Source organism: Mirounga angustirostris, unplaced genomic scaffold (genome assembly GCF_029215605.1).
Source record: "Mirounga angustirostris isolate CCGP_5_RB_7025 unplaced genomic scaffold, mMirAng1.0.hap1 SCAF_3, whole genome shotgun sequence".
Taxonomy (NCBI): Eukaryota; Metazoa; Chordata; class Mammalia; order Carnivora; family Phocidae; genus Mirounga; species Mirounga angustirostris.
The window spans coordinates 30,035,925-30,060,174 of record NW_026991711.1 but is presented as its reverse complement, the minus strand read 5'-3'; the positions used below and the strand labels follow the sequence as shown (position 1 = coordinate 30,060,174).

Here is a 24,250-nt window from a genome sequence, read left to right as displayed (position 1 = left end):
AGAATATAATTGTGAAAGTGTAAGTCACTGGAACTACTAGTTCACTGAAACTTAGTAGAAGGGATAATGGTGGCAACATTTGGCTTAGAACCTAATGGGTAAGATTTTAAAGGTCAACTTATTCTTGAGTTATCACTGAATGGTCTCTAGGTGTCTCTTCCAACCGAGATGCAAAATTCAGACAGGCATACTTTTGGGTGTGTCACATAAAAGGAATGTCAACCACAATTTAAAATTAATCCATTTCCTTTCAAAAACTAGATTTTATTTTATTTATTTTTAATATTTTTATTTATTTATTTGACAGAGAGAGACACAGTGAGAGAGGGAACACAAGCAGGGGGAGTGGGAAAGGGAGAAGCAGTCTTCCTGTGGAGCAGGGAGCCCGATGTGGGGCTCAATCCCAGGACCCTGGGATCATGACCCGAGCCAAAGGCAGATGCTTAACGACTGAGCCATCCAGGCACCCCTCAAAAACTAGATTAAAAAAAATATCTACAAATAAAACCATTTGGACCACACAATCTTTTTATCTTTATACTTACCAGTGTCTCCACTGTTAACTCTTCTTCTAGGAATGGCTTTAACTCGTGCAGGTAAAATGGAGTGTTGTTTATCATATTCAGAAGCAACAACTGAGTATGATCTTTGGAAGACAGTTCTCTTTGCAAGATCAGTATCGGTTATGGGACTAGTTTCCAAACTGCAGACAGAATATGATGACAGATAAAAACTTAGGAGAAAAAGTGAATAAAGTGAAACTATATTTAATTTATAATAGTGTAGTCAAATATATGAAACTATACCTCCTGTAGAAAATACACAAATTCAAAGCCAACTTGATAATCTCTCTTTAAATCACAATTTGATCTTTCCAAATGAATTTGATTTCAGAAACTGTGTCCTAAAACTTTCGGTTTTCTTAAATCTACTTTGCATTTTTCAATGAAAAAGAAGAAAAGGCATTAAATGTTCTAAACTCCTTTCAGAATCAAAAGCATTGTGGTGGAAGTTATATCATGATATTCAAGAAACCTAGACAGATATATTCATAAGACCACAGAAGAGAAAGAAAATAGGTATGTACACACATAATAAATTGGAAAGTGAAACAATTCAGTCTTCTTTCTGTGCTTGAGTTTTCTATTAGGTTTCTCATTCTTGGGAAGTGTTGCCACAGCCCTTTCTAGAGCATGGCCATACTAAGTGCAATGAGAGGTAACAAACTGATTTTTGGCATAGAGTTATATTATACTGACATTCTAGAAGAACTCAATGATTTTCATTCCAGTTTAAGTAAACTAACAATTTTTCTATTTACTATAGCAACATTAAAAAATACTTGAAAAGCTATTAATATGGTTATATATTTTCTTTTACTGAGGCTTTTTATAAAAAAGAGAAATACCTTTCCTTACTTTCTCTCTAAGAAAGATTACAAACCATTCTTTTCATGTGTTCTTTTTTCTGTTACCTCATTCCAAATAGGGACAGTTTTGCCCACCATGAGTTCTGGACTTCTTTTCCATTATTCAAGCCAGGTTTGAACTCCTATGACCATCAGTCAAGCTTATGTTTCCTAGGAAGTAGTTAACTCCCTGGCTGTTTTCTTTACTCACCACCTCTCTAAGGGTATATACATTCTTGTTTGAACAGGCTGTGAATACTGTGCCTGGATGTCAGCATGGGCCAACAGGTTCCAGAATGCCCAGAGAACAGGGATACATTAATTTAGTTCACTTTATAAATGGTGTTACTACAAAACTCAGGACATTTGTTGTGCTTTCAGAGGAAGCTTATCCAACAACTTGGAAAAAAAAAAGAATTGTTATACAACCTAAAAAGATAATGACTTGTTCTTATAAATATGGTCATGCTTGTAATTCCTTGTTGTGGGGGGCTGTCTTGTGTACTGTACGTTGATTAGCAACATTCTTGACCTCTCCATACTAGGATGCCCGTTGAACTAGCCTAGTTATGACAAACTAGGATGTTTTCAAACACTGCCAGATGTCACCTGCGAGACAAAACCACCCTTCTATCCCCCACTGATTTAATGGAGTCATTATTATCTTTTGTAATAGCTTGAGTTTGTCAAGACTTTTTTAAAGAATAGCTCAAAGATGCTCTATTACCTGAATTACTATATGCTTGTGATATTTCAACTTGGCTGAATATAAAAACACTTGAGTCATAGTTTCTCTTATGTGTAAAGTCTACAGTCTTCTTTTTTAAGTTAATTAATTTTATTTTATTTTTAAATTTTATTTTATTGTTATGTTAGTCACCATACATCATTAGTTTTTGATGTAGTGTTCCATGATTCATTGTTTGTGTATAATACCCAGTGCTCCATTCAATACATGCCCTCCTTAATACCCATCACCAGGCTAACCCATCCCCCCCCCCAAAATCCTCAGTTTGTTTCTCAGAGTCCATAGTCTCTCATGGTTCATCTCCCCCTCCGATTTCCCCCCCTTCACTTTTCCCTTCCTACTTTTTTTTAACCTATAATGCATTATTTGTTTCAGGGGTACAGGTCTGTGATTCAACAGTCTTACACAATTCACAGTGCTCACCATAGCACATACCTTCCCCAATGTCTATCACCCAGCCAACCCATCTGTCCCACCCCCCACCACTCCAGCAACCCTCAGTTTGTTTCCTGAGATTAAGAATTTCTCATATCAGTGAGATCATATGATACATGTCTTTCTCTGATTGACTTATTTCGCTCAGCAGAATACCTTCTAGTTCCATCCATGTCATTGCAAATGGTAAGAGTTTGGGTTTTTTTTTTATGGCTGCATAATATTCCATTGTATATATATACCACATCTTCTTTATCCATTCATCTGTCGATGGACATCTTGGCTCTTTCCACAGTTTGGCTATTGTGGACATTGCTGCTATAAACATCGGGGTGCACATACCCCTTCAGAACCCTACATTTGTAGGGTCGTGGGGTAGCTTTATTTTCAACTTTTTGAGGAACCTCCATACTGTTTTCCAGAGTGGCTGCACCAGCTTGCATTCCCACCAACAGTGTAGGAGGGTTCCCCTCTCTCCGCATCCCCGCCAACATCTGTCATTTCCTGACTTGTTAATTTTAGCCATTCTGATTGGTGTGAGGTGGTATCTCATGGAGGTTTTGATTTGGATTTCCCTGATGCCGAGCCATGTTGAGCACTTTTTCATGTGTCTGTTGGCCATTTGGATGTCTTCTTTGGAAAAATGTCTGTTCGTGTCTTCTGCCCACTTATGATTGGATTATTTGCTCTTTGGGTGTTGAGTTTGATAAGTTCTTTATAGATTTTGGATACTAGCCCTTTATCTGATATGTCATTTGTAAATATCTCCTCCCATTCTGTCGGTTGTCTTTTGGTTTTGTTGACTGTTTCCTTTGCTGTGCAAAAGCTTTTTATCTTGATGAAGTCCCAATAGTTCATTTTTGCCCTTGCTTCCCTTGTCTTTGGCGATGTTTCTAGGAAGAAGTTGCTGCAGCTGAGGTCGAAGAGGTTGCTGCCTGTGTTCTCCTCTAGGATTTTGATGGATTCCTGTCTCACATTGGGGTCTGTCATCCATTTTGAGTCTATTTTTGTATGTCGTGTAAGGAAATGGTCCAGTTTCATTCTTCTGCATGTGGCTATCCAATTTTCCCAATACCATTACCATAAGATACCCAGGAATAAATCTAACCAAAGAGGCAAAGAATCTGTACTCAGAAAACTAGAAAATACTCATGAAAGAAATTGAGGAAGACACAAAGAAATGGAAAAACGTTCCATGATCATGGATTGGAAGAACAAATATCGTGAAGATGTCAGTGGTACCTAGAGCAATCTACACATTCAATGCAATCCCCAACCAAATACCATCCACTTTTTTCAAAGAAATGGAACAAATAATCCTAAAATTTGTATGGAACCAGAAAAGACCTCGAACAGCCAGAGGAATGTTGAAAAAGAAAAGCAAAGCTTGGGGCATCACAATTCCGGACTTCAAGCTCTGTTACAAAGCTGTAATCATCAAGACAGTATGGTACTGGCACAAAAACAGACACATAGATCAATGGAACAGAACAGAGAGCCCAGAAATGGACCCTCAACTCTATGGTCAACTAATCTTTGACAAAGCAGGAAAGAATGTCCAATGGAAAAAAGACAGTCTCTTCAACAAATGGTGTTGGGAAAATTGGACAGCCACATGCAGAAGAATGAAACTGGACCATTTCCTTACACCACACACAAAAATAGACTCCAAATGGTTGAAAAACCAATTTTTTTTAAGTTCAGTTATTCCTCATAGTCACCTGGTATAAAAATTTCCTTTTAATCTAGGAATTCAATACTTCATCATTTGGGGGATTTTTTTCTTATATTATAGCTTTAGATACATTTTCAATTATATTGGTTGGTTTTTCTACTTTAAAAATACTAGTCATTCTTTTTTTAAAAGATTTTATTTATTTATTTATTTATTTGAGAGAGAGAGAGAGAGAGAGAGAGCAAGCACGAGAAGGAGGGAGGGTCAGAGGGTGAGGGAGAGGGAGAAGCAGACTTCCCGCTGAGCAGGGAGCCCGACGCGGGGCTCAATCCCAGGACCCTGAGATCATGACCTGAGCTGAAGGCAGATGCCTAACCCACTGAGCCACCCAGGTGCCCCAATACCAGTTATTCTTATGTTAGACTGTCCTGTTTCCATGTCTGTTATCTTCATTCTAACTGCTATACTTATTTGTCCTTTTACTCTTTACTTACTATGATTATCTCAAATTTTTCCTGTATGTCAGTCATTCAATTTACTATTCTAAATGTTTCTAATTTATTAGTCTTTTAATGGTATTGATTTGGTCTTCAGTCTGTCCTCTTAGCTCTGTGATATAACCTTTTAATTCATTCTCACACTGTTTCATTAAATATATGTCATTATCAAGTTTTCCAGTACAACAGAGTACTTACAGAAATGTTTTTTTCCTTGAGAGATTTTTCTTTCAGATTGGGTTCTTCATCTGACTTTCATGACATACTATTTATTTTCCTTTTGATAATATTTTAAAGTGGGCAGCTCTGTCTAGGTCCTGTGTTTGTTCTGATAAAGTATCAGTGGATTTCCCTAGACTTCCTTTTCCACACTATTTTTTTTTTTTCCTTCCAGGGATAACTTGAGATTTTATTGAATATTCTTTTTTTTTTTTAAGATTTTATTTATTTATTTGAGAGAGAGAATGAGAGAGAGAGAGCACATGAGAGGGGGGAGGATCAGAGGGAGAAGCAGCCCCCCCGCTAAGCAAGGAGCCCGATATGGGACTCGTTCCCGGGACTCGAGGATCATGACCTGAGCCAAAGGCAGTCGCTTAACCAACTGAGCCACCCAGGCGCCCTTTATTGAATATTCTATACCAGGAACCATTCCACTGAGTTGGGTGTGTATCCTGTTTCTGTGGCAACATTCCCTGGCACCTTGGATTGCTGCTTCGCTGCAGCATGGCACTGTGGGAATAGGATTCCCTAGATTTCCACTTTCTTCTGTGACACTAGTGATGATACTAGGGGCTTCTATGTTAGAGGATTTTACCTTGACTATGATATTCTATGATACACAGAATATTCTATGATATTCCAAGATATATGTAAACTTCTTTTCACTGTCTTTACCTAGAAGTTTATGCCACTTAATTTTGATCCTAAAGGGTAATAACAACCCAATGAAGCACATTTATCAGACTAGTCTCAAAATGGTTTCTGACTCTTCCAGAAAATCTATCTCCTTTAGAGATACTTTATTACCTTTAAAGATATAAAAGGCTACACTGTACTCTTTGGAGAAAATTTTAAAAGCAGCTCAAAAAAAAACTCTGATAAAAAAAACAAAAAAACAAAAAAACAAACAACAACAAAAAAAACTCTGATGAATAATCCACACAGCTGGGGGGAAATGTTGCCAGTGTTTTCAGTGGAAAAATACTCACTTGGATGTATGAGTTCTACTGTGTGTATTAAAATCTGTTATATCAGTTATAATAATAACCACATAGTATTAACACAGTGACATATCTAAAGAAGCACATTCTTTCTTCCTTCAGCAAATGTCTTCCTTCCCAATGATAATGTGTATGCAATTACTCATGCCTGGTATCTTGATGCTATCCTAAACTTATCCTTTTCATTATCTAGTTAGCCAACAAGCCACACTGATTTTTACTAGAAAATATTTCTATTATCCATCTTTTTTTGATAATCATTGCCAACATAATCCAACTCCACACAGTTAATGAAAATCTTTGACTAAATTTATAAGCTTCTCAATCGACACTAGTGAGACTATCTTTGAATTTTTATCATGCAGTTCCTCCTCCAAAAAGTCACAGTGGTACCCTAATTCCCTCTGCTTTATATTTATATGCTTCTATTCAGTTTTCAAGAAGGTCTTTACACTGATGTTACTACCATACCTAAGCAAGTGGGAGAAGACTGCATGCAGTAATCCAGTAAGTTCAAGATTTATTTTTGGTGCTACTTCTCTCATGGAACTTTCTCTAAGCACTGCCTCAAACTGATCTTTCTCTAGTCTGATTTACTACAGCACTCAATGATACAATATCATACAATGGAATCCTTCATTATTACTTCCATTAGTTGATCTTTTCTCTCCAACTAGTCTGCCTCTGCTATCAAGGCCTTCGTCTTATTCATGTATGTATGCTTTTTCTTACAGCTCTAATAGCAGAGCTGACTCAATGTCCTTCTTGAGATGGAAGGACATACAAAAGAACTTCTAAAGCATTCTTTTTTAGTTCAAAGTCTTTCTCCCACCAAACACTGGCTATTCAATAGAGAGGAGAGAAGTGAAATACCTTGGTGGCATAGACTTCATATTGCTCTCTGGCTCTTCAAATACATTAGGACTTGCATCAGGTGTTACCGATATGTACGGGGCAGGTACAGATGTTGAACGTAGATATCTCATTTCATCCTGGAAGAGGTTGTCATCTTGATAGCCCACAAAATTTTCATGATGATGCCTGCATTAAATCAAATCCAGTGACTTCAAGTATGATGGCACCATAGATACTTTTCACTTTTAATTTCTTTCATAAAAGTAAAAGCAGCACATTTAACTATAAGGGTGAAGTATTAAAATAATCATAGATGTAAGCAGGAGTAAATAAAAGTCTGACAATTTCACACATAAATATTCCAGGTACCACAAACATTTTAAACCCAAAATTGAACTCCTTTTCTTTTCTTTTGAGAACCTTTCCATCCTCTAGTGTTTTGGTGAATGATCCCACCAATTATCCAGGTGCCTGGGCCCAAGTATCTTGGAGTTGTGGTAGGCCAGTCCTCAACTGTGACCAGCTGTGACCACTCAGCCCTATGAATACTAAGTTTCCTCTCTTCTGACTCCCTATCATCATTGCCTTGGTTCGGGCTCATGTTTCTTGCATGGACTATTGAAATACACTCACCATTTTTGGTAGGAACATATGTAAGAATCATATTTGAGAAAGATTAGACCCATGAAATGTTCCATGGGGTGGGGTGGGTGTGGGTGTCCATTCCCCAGAGGGCTAAAAATATAAAATCCATGATTATGGTACAGTGGCATATTCTTAAACATGTTTTACAATTTGATTCTTTCCTTTTCAAACTGAACAGAGAGTTGTTAACCTAAGTCTCCTAAGTCGTCTGACTGAAGCTAAAGATTTGTTACATTTGGCATACCTAATGATCTCCACCTCGGTTTCAAATGCATTTAGTATGACATTCTCATTTTGTTTCCTGTTCATTTTATTAAAATAATAAGTACAAAATTAAAAAAAAAAAACTATATAATTCTGCTATAGAGAGGACAACATTGCTAAAATGGAACTGTTGTTGGCAAGCCATTCCTGCAGGCAATTTCCAGAAATCTTCATTTGACAGCTGTTGAAAAAAAGTCTGAATCTGGTATATGAAAGTCTGTTTACAATGCCAGTGTATAATGTACAGAAGTATAGGCTGTACAACTCAAGGCCAATAGAGGAAAACAGTATACTATCAACAGGCTTCCCCCACCTTTAGTTATACCCTTTATGAAATTTCCATGTTTGAAGCAGAGTGATCTAACTGCCAATCAGTTCATGTATTTCCCTGTTTAATATTCCTTAACCGTTTTCCCTGTGGGATAAAATCCAAACTTAGCATGGGCTACAGAGCGCCACATTACCTGGTCTCAGGTAGCTACTTCTGGGGCATTTCATATGTTTCTCCCAGTGGCCAATGCTTTAACCAGCCTCTGATTCCTTAAATGTGTAATGCTATTTCATGTCTGTCTTCACACATGTGCTTTACTGTGAGGAACTGCTTTCCTCCATCACGTACTTGACTGATTTCTATTTATCTTTCAAGGCTGCTTTCTTTCCTTGGAAAGATTCAGGTACTCTCCATCCTTCATGCTCTAAGAGCATCCTATGCCTACTTCTATTAGAGAACTCCTCATAAAACATTTTAAATGTTTCCTTTACAGGTCTGTCTTTCCACCAGCGTGTGAGCACATGGAAGTCAGGATTTTATTACATTCATCTTGGTATCTTCAAGGTCTAGAACAAAGTTGGTACCCAGCTAACTAACATTTAAATGCTAACAGAATGAATACTTCAAAAAAAAAAAAAAAAAGGAAGATTTCGATAGCAAATTGTTTCTTTCCACTTCAGCACTTCCAACTATTAATAGACTGAATTCAGCTTTCCAAAAAGTAAAAGATAGCTAGAGTCTTAGTTTCTACGACATATTTTGTATTAATAATACAAACTGATAGAGTATTTACATGTTTTTTAAAAAAATCCTTACTACCATAAAGTGTGTACCCTACCAGTCATATATTGGTCAAGGCAACTCACAAAATACATTCCTGGAGGTCTCTTTATTGTACACAAAAGGTAATGTAGTGTGGGTATTCAGAGCATGATATTAATCAACAATGGCTACTAATCCCAAGTGATTAAAAAAAACAACCACCAAGTTATATTACCTAGCTAATGTCTGCAGGTAGAGACAAGGCATTTTAACAGGAAGATCCTCGGAAATGCCCTCTTTCACGCTGGGAAGATGAGACTGAAATGGCTTTGTCGGATGGTAACACAGAATGCTTGGCTCCGCTGCGCTGCTCAGGGAGAGCAGGAAGAGCGCATTCGCCTTAATCACCTGGTGAGCCTCCATAGTGGGCAAGGCACGAGGAGTCTTGACTTGCATTGGTTTCCTCCTGGATTGTTTGACCTGGCAAAGAAAACTTTGCAGTGATCTTCTCCTACTTAGATTCAAATTTTAATTTCTTAGCCTAAGTATTGTGAGCTTCTAATAAAAATTATTAAACACTTATAGAACTATTTTAAAATAATAATAGTGATTACCAAAAATAACATTCACTTTATGCTTTTCCTGAGCTGTCTGAAATTATTTTATTTTGAACACAAACTATTTCTTTTCTTTCTTTGGGAAAATCTAAATGTAATTTTTTTTTTTAAAGGGTAAGTAGTGTGTGTGTGGGGGGGGGGGGTGTGCACCGTATGTTCGGCAAAATTTCTGGTTAGGTGTGCCTCCAGTTCCCATAGACCTACAGCATAATTAAGGGCTAAGACAGAGAGGAGATAAAGAGCAGAAAAGGAAAAGGAGACTGGAAAAGAGGGAGAGTTCAGAGATAAAGGTGAAGAGGGAAAGCTAGCTACATGAGTAGAGCAGTACACCATTAACAGTGAGGAATTACACAGGACACGTTTGTCAGTAACGTATGTGCCACGGCACTGGTTAGTTGTCTTGCATCATCCCAAGGTATGACTTATTTTTGTAATTAAAAGTAACTAACCTAGTACAAATATTAAACTTGAATATTATTCCTGTTATAAAAACTGATCTTTAATATCCATTCCGTGGAGTTATCTGATATTGTTTAAGGATAAAAAGGGATTTTATAAGATTTATTCTTATCACGAACAGTATGGCCAGAACAGAATAAAAATACCTTCTCCCTTGCAGCAGCCTGTTTTTCACGGAGGTATTTTTCTCTACAGCGATCACATACCAGATACCAAGTGCTTCCTCCTATGCCACCATCACCACAGTTACCAGCCCATCCTCCACAAAAATGTCCAATGCTATTGTAACCTTGTCCACCAGCATACCGGCCACAACCTTGAAACAAGAGCAAAAATACACTTTGAGTGTCCTTAACAATCTGATCCTTGATGCTTATACATGAATGATGAGTTACCTTTGCAAAGTAAGCAAAATACTGAAGAAAGTATCTGACTTTTTTTTCAGGCTATTAATTGCATCAGGAAAATAGCCCACTTGGCCAAAAAATAATCAATTAAATGATGCCTAAAATACTGGAGATACTCTCTCTATACAGGTAGAAAAAAAGAAATTTAAGATGGGGGTACATTTAGGTCTATTGACATATGCCAATAAGACTGGACAAAATATTCTGTAAGAATAATATATTTCAAGGAATCATGTATTTCACAAAACATTTCATGTATGATATGTAGAAAGAAAAAAAATTTAACCAAACTCAGGTGAATTTTGGAATACTTATCAATTGTTATAGAAATCCTTACATTTACCTAAAATACAGTCTTCTGGGCACCTGGGTGGCTCAGTTGGTTAAGCGACTGCCTTTGGCTCAGGTCATGACCCTGGAGTCCTAGGATCGAGTCCCACGTCGGGCTCCCTCCTCAGCAGGGAGTCTGCTTATCCCTCTGACCCTTTCCCCTATCATACTCGCTCTCTCAAATAAATAAATAAAATCTTTAAAAAAAATACAGTCTTCTGACTAAATAGTTGAGATCATTTCCATAGGAAAATGACCAAGGAAATCAGTATAGTCTAATTTAATTTGCAACTTTTAACAGAAAAACACTAAAATCGAAGAAGACCTAATACTGGGATCTTTCCTATGTGTATGGACCGGTCATTATTTCTGTTGTGTTAGATACCTTAACAGCACCCTTTGGGTAACACATAAAACATTTCAAAAATAAACAGTGTTTCAGAATGTGATACATTAAGATACCATTGTACTGAGTTGCCTTGCCACCATACTATCAGAATTTCTTTACCTATTTTCCACAAAACTGATACTGATGCACTTTAAAACAGTTTCCCTTTACTTTAACATAATTCATAGAGCAGCTCAAGTCAGAAGTGACTTAGTTCCCTCTTTTTTTTTTTAACACAAAGTGCTTATAGATTCAGTAATACCGTTTACCTGGGTGAGCCTGTCGCATGTGATAGGTCACTGGGTATGGATGGGATTCTCCACACAGCTCACAGATGGTGTCCTTCTCTGGTCCGCCCACGGCCAGCTGGGCCATCTCACCAAACAAATTACCCCTGGGTCGAACTTCTGTCTTTTCCTTTTTCTTTTTGTCTTTTTTGGCCTTCTTATTCTCTTTTTCACACTCTTTCTTTTTAAGGACTGCGCAAGAACCGGGACTTGGAAAAATCATATTCTGGGAAGCTGCTTTGATAGTAGCCAAAGAGATGTCTTCCCAAAAAGCCACTAAATGTTGTAAAGTTAAGGGAAGAGGAGATTTGGACTTCACTGGGTGGTGCATGGACATTTCGAAAGTGGCTTCGGTTTTCCCATCCTCACATTTTTCATGCAGAGGCGGTTCTTTAAGCATAGACAACACCTTATTTTTGTTGATACTACCCATTTTAGATATATCTGGTCCATGAGGTGCAATATTAAACATATTCAGTGCAGATGATATCTCCAATGAATGTCTATTTTTTAATTTGGTTTCCTTTTCTTCTGTAGGCTGTTGGCTATTTAAACTATTTCTTATAGGAGCATGTTCTTTGGAAAGTTCAGGATTAAATTTTAAGAACGAAGAACAGGCCATTGCATCGTGTACTATGCCTTCATGCCACAGGAAAGAGGCAAAGACTGCCCTGGCACACTCAGCCACGGAAGGAGACATGGCTTGCTTGGCGGGCTCCAAAGGTTTGGGTCCATCTCCTTTAAAGAGAAAGCTAGATTTTTCCTTTTTGGGCCTGGTGTGCCTATTAGCACATTTTCTACTTATTTTGGGGGATGCTCTCATTTCCTGTTCATCTTTCAGTGGTGCTTTTCCTATGCTGAAATGAACTTTACTGGAACTTTCATCGACACTCTTAAATTCACTGCTTTCGTCACAGGTGCTATCTGTTAGACTATTTGTTTTTAAAGTACTGGAAGTGCAGACCTCGACCACTTCACTGTGAAGGTTTTCTTGTACCACATGGGGAGAAGGAGCTCTATTTTCGGATCCAGGGGAATCTTTAGAATCCTTTGGTACCGGTTTTGGTTTTGGTGATGTTGATCGTCCCCTTAATGGTTCTGTGAGGGGCATTTTCTTCTTGCGTAGGGTATCTGGGTCAAGTGTGTAAGAGTCTGATTTGGAACGTTCCCGAGGAGGATCAAGTTTAGTTTTAACAGGAGCAGTGCTTTTTTGAGGTAGATTTTTATCATGTGGTGAGGAGGAGCGTGGAGAACTAGCACCAGATGGGCTAGACCTATTGGCTGGGAGAGTCTTTGGCTTAGGAGATGATGACCGAGAACCTGGTCCTGGGGATTCAGCTCTAAAGCTAGAAGACATCCTCCCATCAGATTTTAGTGTCTGCAAGGTGTTATGGTTGGGAGACAACGACCTACTGTGAGAGTCTGACCTCAACTTTGCAGCATCAGATTTCAACATAAGGGATTCACTAGCTGATAAGCCTTCTGTACCCCTTGGCTTCTTCTGATCAGCAGTAGTCCGGCTCATACGTCCATCAGGTTTAAGAGATCTGCTGTGTTTAGAGGACAGTTCTGATTTTCCTGATGTAGGGACTGGTCTAGAAGATGTTGAGATAGTTCCTCGGTCACCTGTATGGTCCATTTCATAGTGAAAATTGTTAATAAAACTATAATTTACTAACAATATAGCCACTAAATATTGAATAAAAACACAGCTAAAAAATTTATATTGTCATAGACAAAAATACTTGAAGAATAAGGGAAAAAAGGGAAATATTTCTTGTAAAATTTCTATTGCATCATTATACAACCATTTCCACCAAAAACTATTTTCATGGATGTACAACAGACTGAACAAATAATACCTATGCATCAGTATGAATTATCCATGCTATCTGAATCTCAGTGCCAGTATAATTATTCATTAGAATTTAAATTCAGGGACAGACCAAAGAGAAAAACCGTAACTATTACTTTTCTTGAATAAGAAATTAAAACCTATGTATTTTAAAATATAAAGTAGTTGAGCTAAATTTCCAGTAGAGTCATACCTCACATCCTTATTAGGGTAATGGTACAGATCTTACTGAATTAGGAAACTGAATTTATATATAGATACACTTATTTTCAAGTACAGAAATACACACAATTAGGCCGATAAAGAGCTGCTTAGGAAACACTAATGATTGGATTAGAATTTATAATTAATATATGAATGCCTGAAAGTTATTATTTAATTACATGTAATTCAGGCAGTCTTATTGTTTATAAACAGATTGTATTCTAAAAGTTTATTTAGTTCATTAAGTTTAGTTGGTTAGAACTTAGAGCTGTGTCTTCTTGGAAAAAAAAATGGTGGGATCCTCAGAATTAGGAGTACAAGTCTGAAGCATGGGGCCCTGAAATAAGAAGTCAGGAAAATAACAGAAAAAAGGATAAAAAAAAGTCTCTTTCTCAGGCAGATCACTAGATATTTCCATAGGGACACCGTTTGTTTTTGGCATCCTGGCCCTCATGCAGTGCCTCTCCTTCCTCACGCTTTCCTTTGAGGCATTGGAGCCAGGCTGTCTTTGTCACCAGTAAGTGGTCAACCTACAACATCACCTTTCTTCCCTAAAATAAAAACATCTCCCTTTAATGCACATAATATTAGTTGTCAGGAGAAAAGCAATCCGATTAAAGTGATTCAAGTGGTAATAAAGACTGAAAACCCATAAAACTTGCTAGAAGTATTTATATTTTTTGAAAAAGGGTATGTGGTAAATTGAGATGGATCTCTCAACTGGTTATATTGCAGGTATCTCTCTTTCTTTTTTGCAAAAGGGATGCAAACAAATTTGGATAATGTAGGGAAATGTTTTTTGGCTGGCTTGTGTGTGTGTGCATGGGCATGTGCAAGTGCACACAGGTGTTTGTAGTCTACACTCTAGTTGTCTATAGGTCAAGACAGTATTGCCTAGAATCTGCCCTCCTAACGGAAGGTCCATAAGGACTGGTATTTTTGTCTGTTACTCTTCACTGATACAATGTCAAGAATGGGTCCTGGAATATAGCACATGCTCGATAAATACTTTTTTCTTCTGCTATTCCCAAATTTCAGATTCCCTGAAAATCCACTTTTTATAATTATGACTGCCAAGGCCACAGGGAAAGCTAACTGTAGCCACTACGATGTAAGGGTCAGATGCTTGAGGGTCTTATAATTCTGTAGTAAAATAACAAAATATGGCAAATGGCGTCTCTAGAGCATATTAATGAATGGAACAGTTATTTTAACTGCAACATAACAGTGTTCAGAATAATTATTCTCATTCTTTGAATGAGCAAAATATACTAAATATAATGCTCTTCAGTTTCTACAGTTCTTTATCATTCTATCATGAACTTCATTTATCATATGTAGTATGTGTTCTTTGCATAAAAATAGTGTAAGACACCAGGCTAATTTGAGGGAAAAGTGGTGAAAAAAATCACAATATATATATAAAAAAAATTCTAGATACTGATGCTGCCTTGGTAGAGCACAGATAAAAAGATGTAAAATCTTGACAAATAAGTGCTCTCAAACTGTGCAAAAGTAGTTTAGCAAACTGCTGCTCATCTTACTGATCTAATAGTAGATCCACAGAGCAAATTTTATAAATAAACTGTATTTGGTAGAATTAAGTATCAGTCTAGTCCTTTCCACTAATTTTCAATGTGTGATGTTTGGAGCACTAGTTTTTGTTACTAATTTGACAGCTGGAAGTGCTTTCACCATCACATTTATTTCAGAAGCTGAACGATATGTAACAGTAAAACTAGGCAAATAAGTAAACAGTACCTCAGTTTGCCAGTCCTTTCTCTAAGAGATCAGTTCATGAATCGAAACAGGTTTGCTTTCTAAATCAGTGGTGTGCAATTCCTCATAAAGGGACATCTCTGTGGTTGGCTGAATAATGGAATCTTACAAATATCAGGAACACTACTTGTCACATGTGAGCAAAAATGTTTGCTGTATCGAGAGGGTACAGGTGCCTGACACTTCGTTTCTTTGCCTCTAGCAGTGGTGAATATTTTCTCAAGATCTGTAAGTGGTCACAGCTACATACCTTTTGGGAGTCCAAGTATATAAATAATGCAGTTATTTCTACCTGAACTGTTAACTGCCAAATTATAAACAAATCCTTTTGAAAAATTTACTTTTCCAAAATGTGTTTCATATATTTTTTAAAAAGAGCGTCATGTTTGTTAAGTATCGTAGACCCATGTGCTGCTAATTGATGTTTATTTTCTTCATTTGGGTTTAAAAAGTTTTGGAGCATGTAGTAAGTATTAGGAAAAACTGTCATGTTGTAGCTGCTTGAAATATCAATAAATATAAGAAATATCAATAAATATAAAATATTTAGAGCATATATAATACTTTCACATTCATCACTTAATTTAGCTTAATTTTTTATATTTATCGTATGTAAGTTTAAGTCATAGGAGGCAAAAATTGTCTAACCTCAATGGAATTCTGAAGAAAAAATAATACAGGGTGGGATGGAAATTTAGTACATTCAAACAAATTACTAAACATGTTAAATGTTACATATTCATTCACTAATGACCTGTATAATTTTTTTGTGCCCAAATCATAAATCATCAGGTTATGGGATACTACACTATAATTAACATACCGTAATGTAATACTATATTGTGCTATGCCATGCTGTGTATCAGGTTACACCACACTATATACTGTAGAGATCAGGTTCTACAATACTACTTATTATCCTATAGGAATATATAGTATCACTGTCAACTGTGAAAAGGAGAAATGTAAAAACGTCTCATCGATTTCTCAGAAAAAGGAAAACTACTTGAAAAACTTCTGCAATACATTAACCACTGGTGCAAAAATAACTTGGTAAAATTTTCTTAAAATACAGGATTTCAAGTTTAATTAAATATTACTTTAAGACAAAAAAATGAGTAGGCATCTATAGTCTTGTAAAAGACCAAAAGCGTATTTTTAAACTACCTGAAATTTTACCAGTTGTCATAGTAATTTGAGTATTTCTAAATTTAAAATCTTAAAACTAAGTAACTAAGAAAATGCTATAAGGAAGACTCAATGCCAGACAGGACATGTAGGTTTAGACCTACATATCTACATATGTATATCTATCCTGATACCTAAGTTAAACTAAAAAACTTCAACTTAATTATCAAAGTGTTTTTCATAAGAAACTGAAACAGAAAAATGATTTAACATTCCGTAGCAGAAAAATAAGTTTAAGACTAACCCTGTCACATGAGATACTATGTTCTTACAGATCACAATATGCTTTATGCCTTACACATATGTACCACCTTGTTCTGATAATACTGACTTTACAACCCCCAAATCAGGCACTTCTTTCTATATACCTATTTTGTTTAAGACCTTATATAGGTCTGAAATCAAGTAAAAACAATATTTAACCTATAAATATAACAACCATGCATATCAACAGGATAATTAATAATATAATATTGAAAAGATACAACACAAATTACCCCAAAATATCAAATTTTAAATAAAATGATAAACTTTAATCTTAAAAAATGGAATGGGATGGAAATGACTGAGGTGAACTAATAAAACTTTACTGAAACCTCCTATGTTCACTACGAATGGCCCATCCATGAATGCACGCATACCCACCCTTGAGTTTGTGAGACAGAGATGAGAGAGCAGAGGCAGGCCCAGCTACACCATAAGTTTTGTAAATGCGCTCACGAGAAGCAAGGTTGTGAGATGGAGATTCTATAGTGGAAAACATTGGCAAAGAAGCAGCACAGATTCAATGGAAAAAAAAATTCAGCAGAGAACACAAGCAGAAACAAAGCATTTCAAATGGTATGCACAATCACCTTAGTAAAAAGTTTATATTTTGCTAAATTTTCCAACAGGTTTATATTTCTCTAAAATTAAAACGGAAAACAAAGGTCAAATTGATTTAGATTAATAGAGATAGCTCCAAATGCATTAAAAGTTAAGTAAGGCTTATTGCTCTCATAAACCAAATATGAACATTCCTTTTTAGACTAATGTTTCTTTAACTCAGTTTTCTTTTCTTTGGTGCTCATTTACTTATAAATAAAAGTTTATAAGTAAATTTTTTTCCTTTATAAATAGTGGGAGATACAGAAATATTACTTACAGTTTAGCATACTACTGTCACCTAGTTTTCTGTATGGACACATGACTACAGGATTTTTCCAGTATGTATGGAAACACTTACGGTTGACTACTTTTCTAAGTCCACCTTTGGTGGGAAATGTTAGTGCTACTGTTCTGTAGAGCCTATTACTGAGATACCAAATTTTGTTTATAAAAAGTTTTGTAACACAAACAAAGCAAAGCAAATTTATAAGTCACTGAAAAATGTTAGACACATTAATGATTTACCATGCAGAAAATGAAGTACTTAAATTATCTTTTTTCCAAATAATTAATAGAACTTCTAAATTGTAGTCTTTTAAAAGTAGTATCTTAAAAAAACGCTCTAAATCTGAAAAAAAAATCCATTTTATTTAAAATTTTAACTCCTAGCAATGAAAATAAATGTAATCAGTTGAGCTAAAATAAATTCAGGTAGTAAGGAGATAACTTTGTTACTGAAATAAAAAATTGGATACAACATACACTTTTCTCAATGCAGAAAAAGTAATAGTTGACTGATTTATTAGTGTGGCCAAGATTAAACATGAACTACTCATAAGCCAAGAAGTCCTTCCATGCAAGGTACTGACTATGCATTACGTGTCAGACACTGTTCTAGGAATTGAAGATAAAATGATGAACAGAAATAAAGTCCATATTCTTATGGAGTTTATCTTCAGGTAAAAGGAGAGGCAACAAACAAATATATACTAGATCAAGTGGTGATGAACTTGGGAGCCACAAGCATGCAGATGCTAAGTGACATTCCATGCCTGGAGAGGACCAATTAGGGAGTGAGGTCCAGAAGAGACAAAGCCCTGGGACATTCCTAGGAAGAAAGAACAGAGGAGGAAGCAGAAAAGAGAAATGAACAGTCAATGAGGTAGGAAATATCCAGCAGAAGGTATTTCAGGGAAAAAAAGAGGGATCAACTCTGTCATACACTGCTGACAGATCAAGTACAATGAGATCTTAGCACTGACAAACAAAAGTGACTAATTTCTGTGAATAAGGATGACTGCAAGGACCCCTTGCAGTGGTTCAAGAGAGAAAGGTAGGAGTGCATGGAGAGATGGGGCATACACGCCCTCAAATCATCTTCATCTAAGTTAAAAAAAAAAAAATCTTAAATTTTTAATGTTTTTGGGCAACTTTCTTTTTGAAATCTATAAAATCTCAAAGGTACCAAGCACTGCAAAAGGAATTCTTCTGCTATTTAAATCTCATATAATACAAAGTCTGCAACTGTCACTGAAAATATCTGTTAGGAGGGTACCAGCTTTCGAATGGAACAGTTAATTCAAGGGGAATTCAAACTGCAAATGTAAGGATACAGTCTTGTGGCTTGCTTGCTAAAGTCTGTGAAGACAGGGTTTAACAGGAGGACACAGGAGAAGGAATCAGAATACTATCTTAACTGGAAGCACCTGTAAACATAAATGTGAAAAACAAGGCAATTTGTAGGGTAAGATGTTAGAGGTTTAAGGACAAACTCCTGGAAAAGGTTTTGAAGCCAGAACAGCTTTGAAGTCTTTTCAATATGTTACAAAGCCTAGAGAGATTGAATTCCTAGGTATGATTCACAGTGAATAAGAAACATTTTTTGAAAGTCTTAAATGCCTAAAGAAATTAAGCTGTGACTACACACACTTGTTTTATGCATTTAATTTTTACAAAATTTGCTCATATTTGAACATAATTTGATATAGTTAACTTTTTAAAAGATGTGTATTTTTCAATTTAAAAAGAGAAACAATCCTTAAGACATACATTGATATCTATGCACAAAAGAAAGTCAATCAACTTTCAGGCAATTTGTTGGAAACGAAATAATCATGTTCTTTTTAAAATCTCACTTTATAGGAAAAACAACCAATTATTAAATTTGCCTCGGTGGAATTTTGATTGTTTTGGGTGCAATATGTAGTTCACTGAAGAGAGTATTAAAACAATATAAAAAATGGGATTTTTCTCCGGTACTTATTTGAAGTCATTGTTGTGTGTTTGGTATAAAATATCCCTTTATTAACAATACGGTTCTTTATGTGTCATTTATTCTTTGTTTTCTTTGTTTTGGATCCCAACTATTAAGTTCCCTGGGGAACTTAGTTCATTTTCTGATCACAGCAACTCTGAGTTCACTGTAAACTGTACTTAAAAAAATTACTCCTTAGGTACTGATAATCAAAAAAGCAGTATAACTTTAATTTTTAATAAGGAAAACATTCTTGTTTCAGTTCAACAAGGACAAATTGTGGTTTTGCTATAAATATTAGAACCTTGACCTTGTCACTGGGAACATACACTGGAAGAATCAAAGAATATGTCACCATCTGGTGGCAGCACACAAAACTGCAGTTCTGGGATTTAAAAAGCGGCATATACTCCTTTTCATTGTTAAGTCAACAATTAAGCAATGATCAGAAATGTTAAACGGAATATTAGAAAGGACACTATGTTGGAAATACATTATATCTGAGAGGTCAGGTGTCTAATCACATCTCCTATGTCACTATCCCTGATACTCAGACGGGAAGTAATATTGATGGACTTTTTCCCACAGAACATGCTATAGGAGACTACAAATAACTGGCAGAAATAGTCTTCAGCATCTATTTTTGCTTTTCGTCTAGTTCTCAATCTTAAGGAGATTTGAATTGGATTTTATAGTCTCAGTAAAATTACTAGATGTAATCCTAACATAGATATTTGAAAGAATTTGAGGAAGTTTTATAAATAAACCTATGACAATGCTTAAATTTCACTGTATTCTGTCCATGCTTATACATACCTACATTGATGTGTGTGTATATATGTATTTTAAAATATAAGAAAGAAATTAATTCTATAGATCCTTCACAAGCAATGATCATAAAATTTCATTGAGCTTATGGTAGAACAACAGGGACAGTGTTCCTGACTTCCTTCACCTGATTTAAATCCCAGTACTGTACATTTGTATTCTGCTCTGAATAGAACTTCAGATATTTTTGACAGTATAGACGCCTTCCATAGGCAGTAAATGGTTAAGTCTAACTTGATATTCTGGAAATTATTTTAAAATTATCTATTTTTAAAAATAAAAAAAACTAGTTTATTGGTTCTTGAGACAATATATAAATTAAACATTCAACCTAGTCAAAAGATGTGAGTAACTGAACAATATGCAGATAAAACAATTATTATAATTAAGTGTAATAATTATTCCCACTTCTGTCTATTAATAGTTTGGAGGATTTAAAATAAGGTGATAGTAATAATTACAAACTCTTAGCTAGTAGCCGTCTGGATGGACAGCTTTAGATGCAGTATCACTGCACAATCGGTAAATCCAGAATCCCGGTAAATTTATCAGGAAAAAAGCTGAATTATGTGAATACTAAAGGAGCTTAAGAAATGGAATAGGAAATAAAATTTATTCACATAAAGGTTAGTATACTAAATGAATTATAAAATAATGAAAGCTAGAACAAAATTTCCAACTGAAAAACAGAAACACGCGTTTCATTAGAATATAACATTAACCTACATGATAAGAAAGTTGGAAGGAAGATGGATGAAAATCTGTAAGGTGGATATAACCCCCAAAACACAATGGGTCTCTAAATAACTTCTAGACATAACTGCACCTGCATAAAACATACTCATGGCATATTACTGAATATATAGTAAATTCCAAGTAACTATGGTTAAGGGATATAACATTAGGGAAAAGCGTATCATTTCAGAGTTTTTGATGGCTGAGACAGGAAAATTCTGAGCAAAATCTGATGTGTGTGTATCCTGGGCCTTAGAAAGAATAACTTCAAAAAACTCCATGAAAAGGTTAAGTATTACTCCTTCAGTGATAATGTGAGGCACAAGAGGGCTGGGGATGCTCTAAAAAATAAAAATCTGGCTCTCCACAAACTTCTTATTAGTTGCAAAGCAAAAAATGGTAACTATCGATCAGAGAAATCAGACACTTTGTTCAGGTTCACTATAACCATGTCCTGTCTTAAGAAGGATACAACTTATGTAGCACAAAGACAGCTAGAACTGAAACCAACACAAAAAGCTTTTAGAGAAGATACTAACGTTTGAAGAAAGAAGAAAAGAGCAGTCACATAAATCCAAGGTTCCATCTGTGCCATACCTTCAAGGTAGGCAGGTAAGCAAATGGACAAATTTTGTGGTATGATTACAATCCAGGATAGAAAGGACCTCTCAGTCTTGGAAACAAAGCTGGCTTTTATACACTAACATTCATAGTAATATCTGAAAATAATGTTACTATATGAAGAATCAATCTCAAGACAAATAATAAAGTTATGCTGTAAAATGTACACTGAGGAGTAGCTAGGAAACCTCAATTGTCCCTTTCCAAATTCTTTCTTGCCACTCCTTCCACACTGAGAATAAAACTGATCTCTCTCTCTGGCTGTGATTTCTTCCAACCTTCCTTGGTGCATAAGAGATGTTAACTGCTTGCATCAGAAGGCAATAATGATATCCTCAGATAACATTTACTGGGCACCCCACTTTATGGATGGGGTAAACAGGGCTCAAATGTGTCAAGTAACCTAACTAAATAAAGCTAGTAAGTGGCTGGAGAGGAAATTTGAGTTTTAAATCTTTCCATCACTTCATCTCTGTAAGCTAAATAAACACAAGGCTTTAGTATATATTAGTATTCTCAAATGTAAATAAATATGCATGCAGATACTCAAGTGGACCTTTTTAGTCACATTTAGCAAATTTTGGTCTCATTTAAGAATGTGACATACAGGTGTCATAGAAAAACTCTTGTTGCAAGGTAACCTTGAGGTTTCCTATCTGGGCTTGAAAGTCCTGTCAAAATAACAGATAACATAACAAATAATAAAATAATATATGTTACATGTTACATGGTTAAAATGTCTGGGAGAATAGTAAATTGTCTTCACTATCATTTTTTCTACAAGAAAAATAAAAACAAACTATTTAGCATCCTGTACAGTAGATATAAAATGCCCATGTTAAACACAGTCATTTGGAATAGTTTCTCAGTTGGAGGATCATGCTTAAGTATAAACTCAGAATTAACATAACTCAGTATATTAGACACCGTATCGTCACATTATAGCAGTTTTAATTAGTATTGAAATATTCTTCCTCTTCTTTGAAGCTGTACACTGAGTAAATACTGGAATATCTAGCATAAAATAACAAGAAATACATGACCTTAAATTCATAGTTTACACTGAAGAAAGTGATCATCTTAGGCATTTACAGTCAATAAATACTCCTTCAATGCCTATGATGTGTAAGAACTGGTCAGGGGCTATAGGACAGAAAATTATGTTTTCAAAACGAATGAGCAGACAGTGAAAATAAGCAGTGTGATATTCTTACAGAAAGCAGGCAGAGATAGCATACTCCACCTCCGTTCACTAGAACCTCATTGCAAAACTGCTTACCAACTCTACAAACTACATAAATAATTTGAAATAAAAAAGTAAATTATACAACAGTAAAGAAAAAGCCTATATGCACACTTCTCTCTCTCTCATGCCTATCCACGCATAAAACAAGGGAAATTTGTAATTTTATTTCAGTTAATTATTCTATTTCACTACAATAACAGTTGAAATAATTTGTGTATATATATAATTTTGTTAATTTCAAAAATTATCAAATTAATTTAATGTACCAGAATAAATACCAATTCCAAATATTAGTGAAAAACTATGCCTCAGGAACAAAACAACCTAAGGAATTATTGATAATAACACTCACAGAAATTCTAGGTAAAGTTAACATGTGGGGCAGTTCATGTGTCTACGTAGAGCTTGTTTACTTAACTGGGAACTTAAGTTATGACATTTAGGAAATCTTTTTTTCCTTTCCAACTATTCTGCATTCTTAAAATTAAACTATAAAGGAAAAAATAACCAACCCAAACAAAACTAATATTCTAGATGATAAAACAAATGTAGTCAGAAATTTTAAAAACACATATTGGGCACCTGGGTGGCACAGTCGGTTAAAGTGTCTGACTCTTGGTTTCGGCTCAGGTTATGATCCCAGGGTTGTGATCGAGCTCTGCATCAGGCTCTGCGCTCAGCATGGAGTCTGTCTGAGGTTCTCTCTCCAACAGCACCTCCCCCCACCCACCCCCACTTGCTCGCTCGCAAATAAATGAATAAATCTTAAAAAAAAACCCCACACATATTAAAGGCCAGTTTTGGCAGCATTATTTATCAGTACAAAAAGGTGAATATTTATTTATTTATTTTTTAAAAAGCTCTTTTTTTTAAAGATTTTATTTATGTATTTGACAGAGGGAGACACAGAGAGAGAGGGAACACAAACAAGCAGGGGGAGTGGGGGAGGGAGAAGCAGGCTTCCCGCTGAGCAGGGAGCCTGATGGGGGGCTCGATCCCAGGACCCTGGGATCATGACCTGAGTTGAAGGCAGACGCTTAACGAATGAGCCACCCAGACGTGCCCCCCAAAAAGGTGGAATATTTAAAACATGGTCTTTGTAGTCAGTAGGACTGGCCTCACATTCTGGCTCTACCATTTACTATAGGTGTTTCTAGGGAAAATCATTTATCCTAAGCTTCTGTTTCCTTATTTGTAAGATGGGGACATTATCTTAAATGATTAAATGAGGATGTATTAAAGTGCTTAAATACAGCGTTTAGTACATAATGGTGACTATCAGTATAAGCAAAAATTAGTAAATATCGTCTTCTATACATGTTTTACTAATTAGTTATGGGAAATTCAGTACGTAGCCATCTTCTAAAGCAAGGTGAACTGCTGCTGTGATGATAGCAGTGACGTT

At 35.8% G+C, this 24,250-nt stretch overlaps 1 protein-coding gene across 11 annotated transcripts in view; it reads right to left on the bottom strand.

Annotated features, from left to right (window-relative positions):
• Window positions 1–24,250, bottom strand: part of MYCBP2 (MYC binding protein 2) — a 271,236-nt gene that overhangs the window by 39,749 nt on the left and 207,237 nt on the right. For all 11 annotated transcript variants that reach the window (XM_064585965.1, XM_064585966.1, XM_064585967.1 and 8 more), the window contains 5 exons: window positions 11,251–12,894; window positions 10,003–10,172; window positions 9,016–9,260; window positions 6,857–7,024; window positions 546–703 (listed from right to left, as the gene is read on the bottom strand). In XM_064585965.1, coding sequence (XP_064442035.1) covers window positions 546–703; window positions 6,857–7,024; window positions 9,016–9,260; window positions 10,003–10,172; window positions 11,251–12,894 — 2,385 coding nt within the window. The remainder of the gene's footprint in view (window positions 1–545; window positions 704–6,856; window positions 7,025–9,015; window positions 9,261–10,002; window positions 10,173–11,250; window positions 12,895–24,250) is intronic.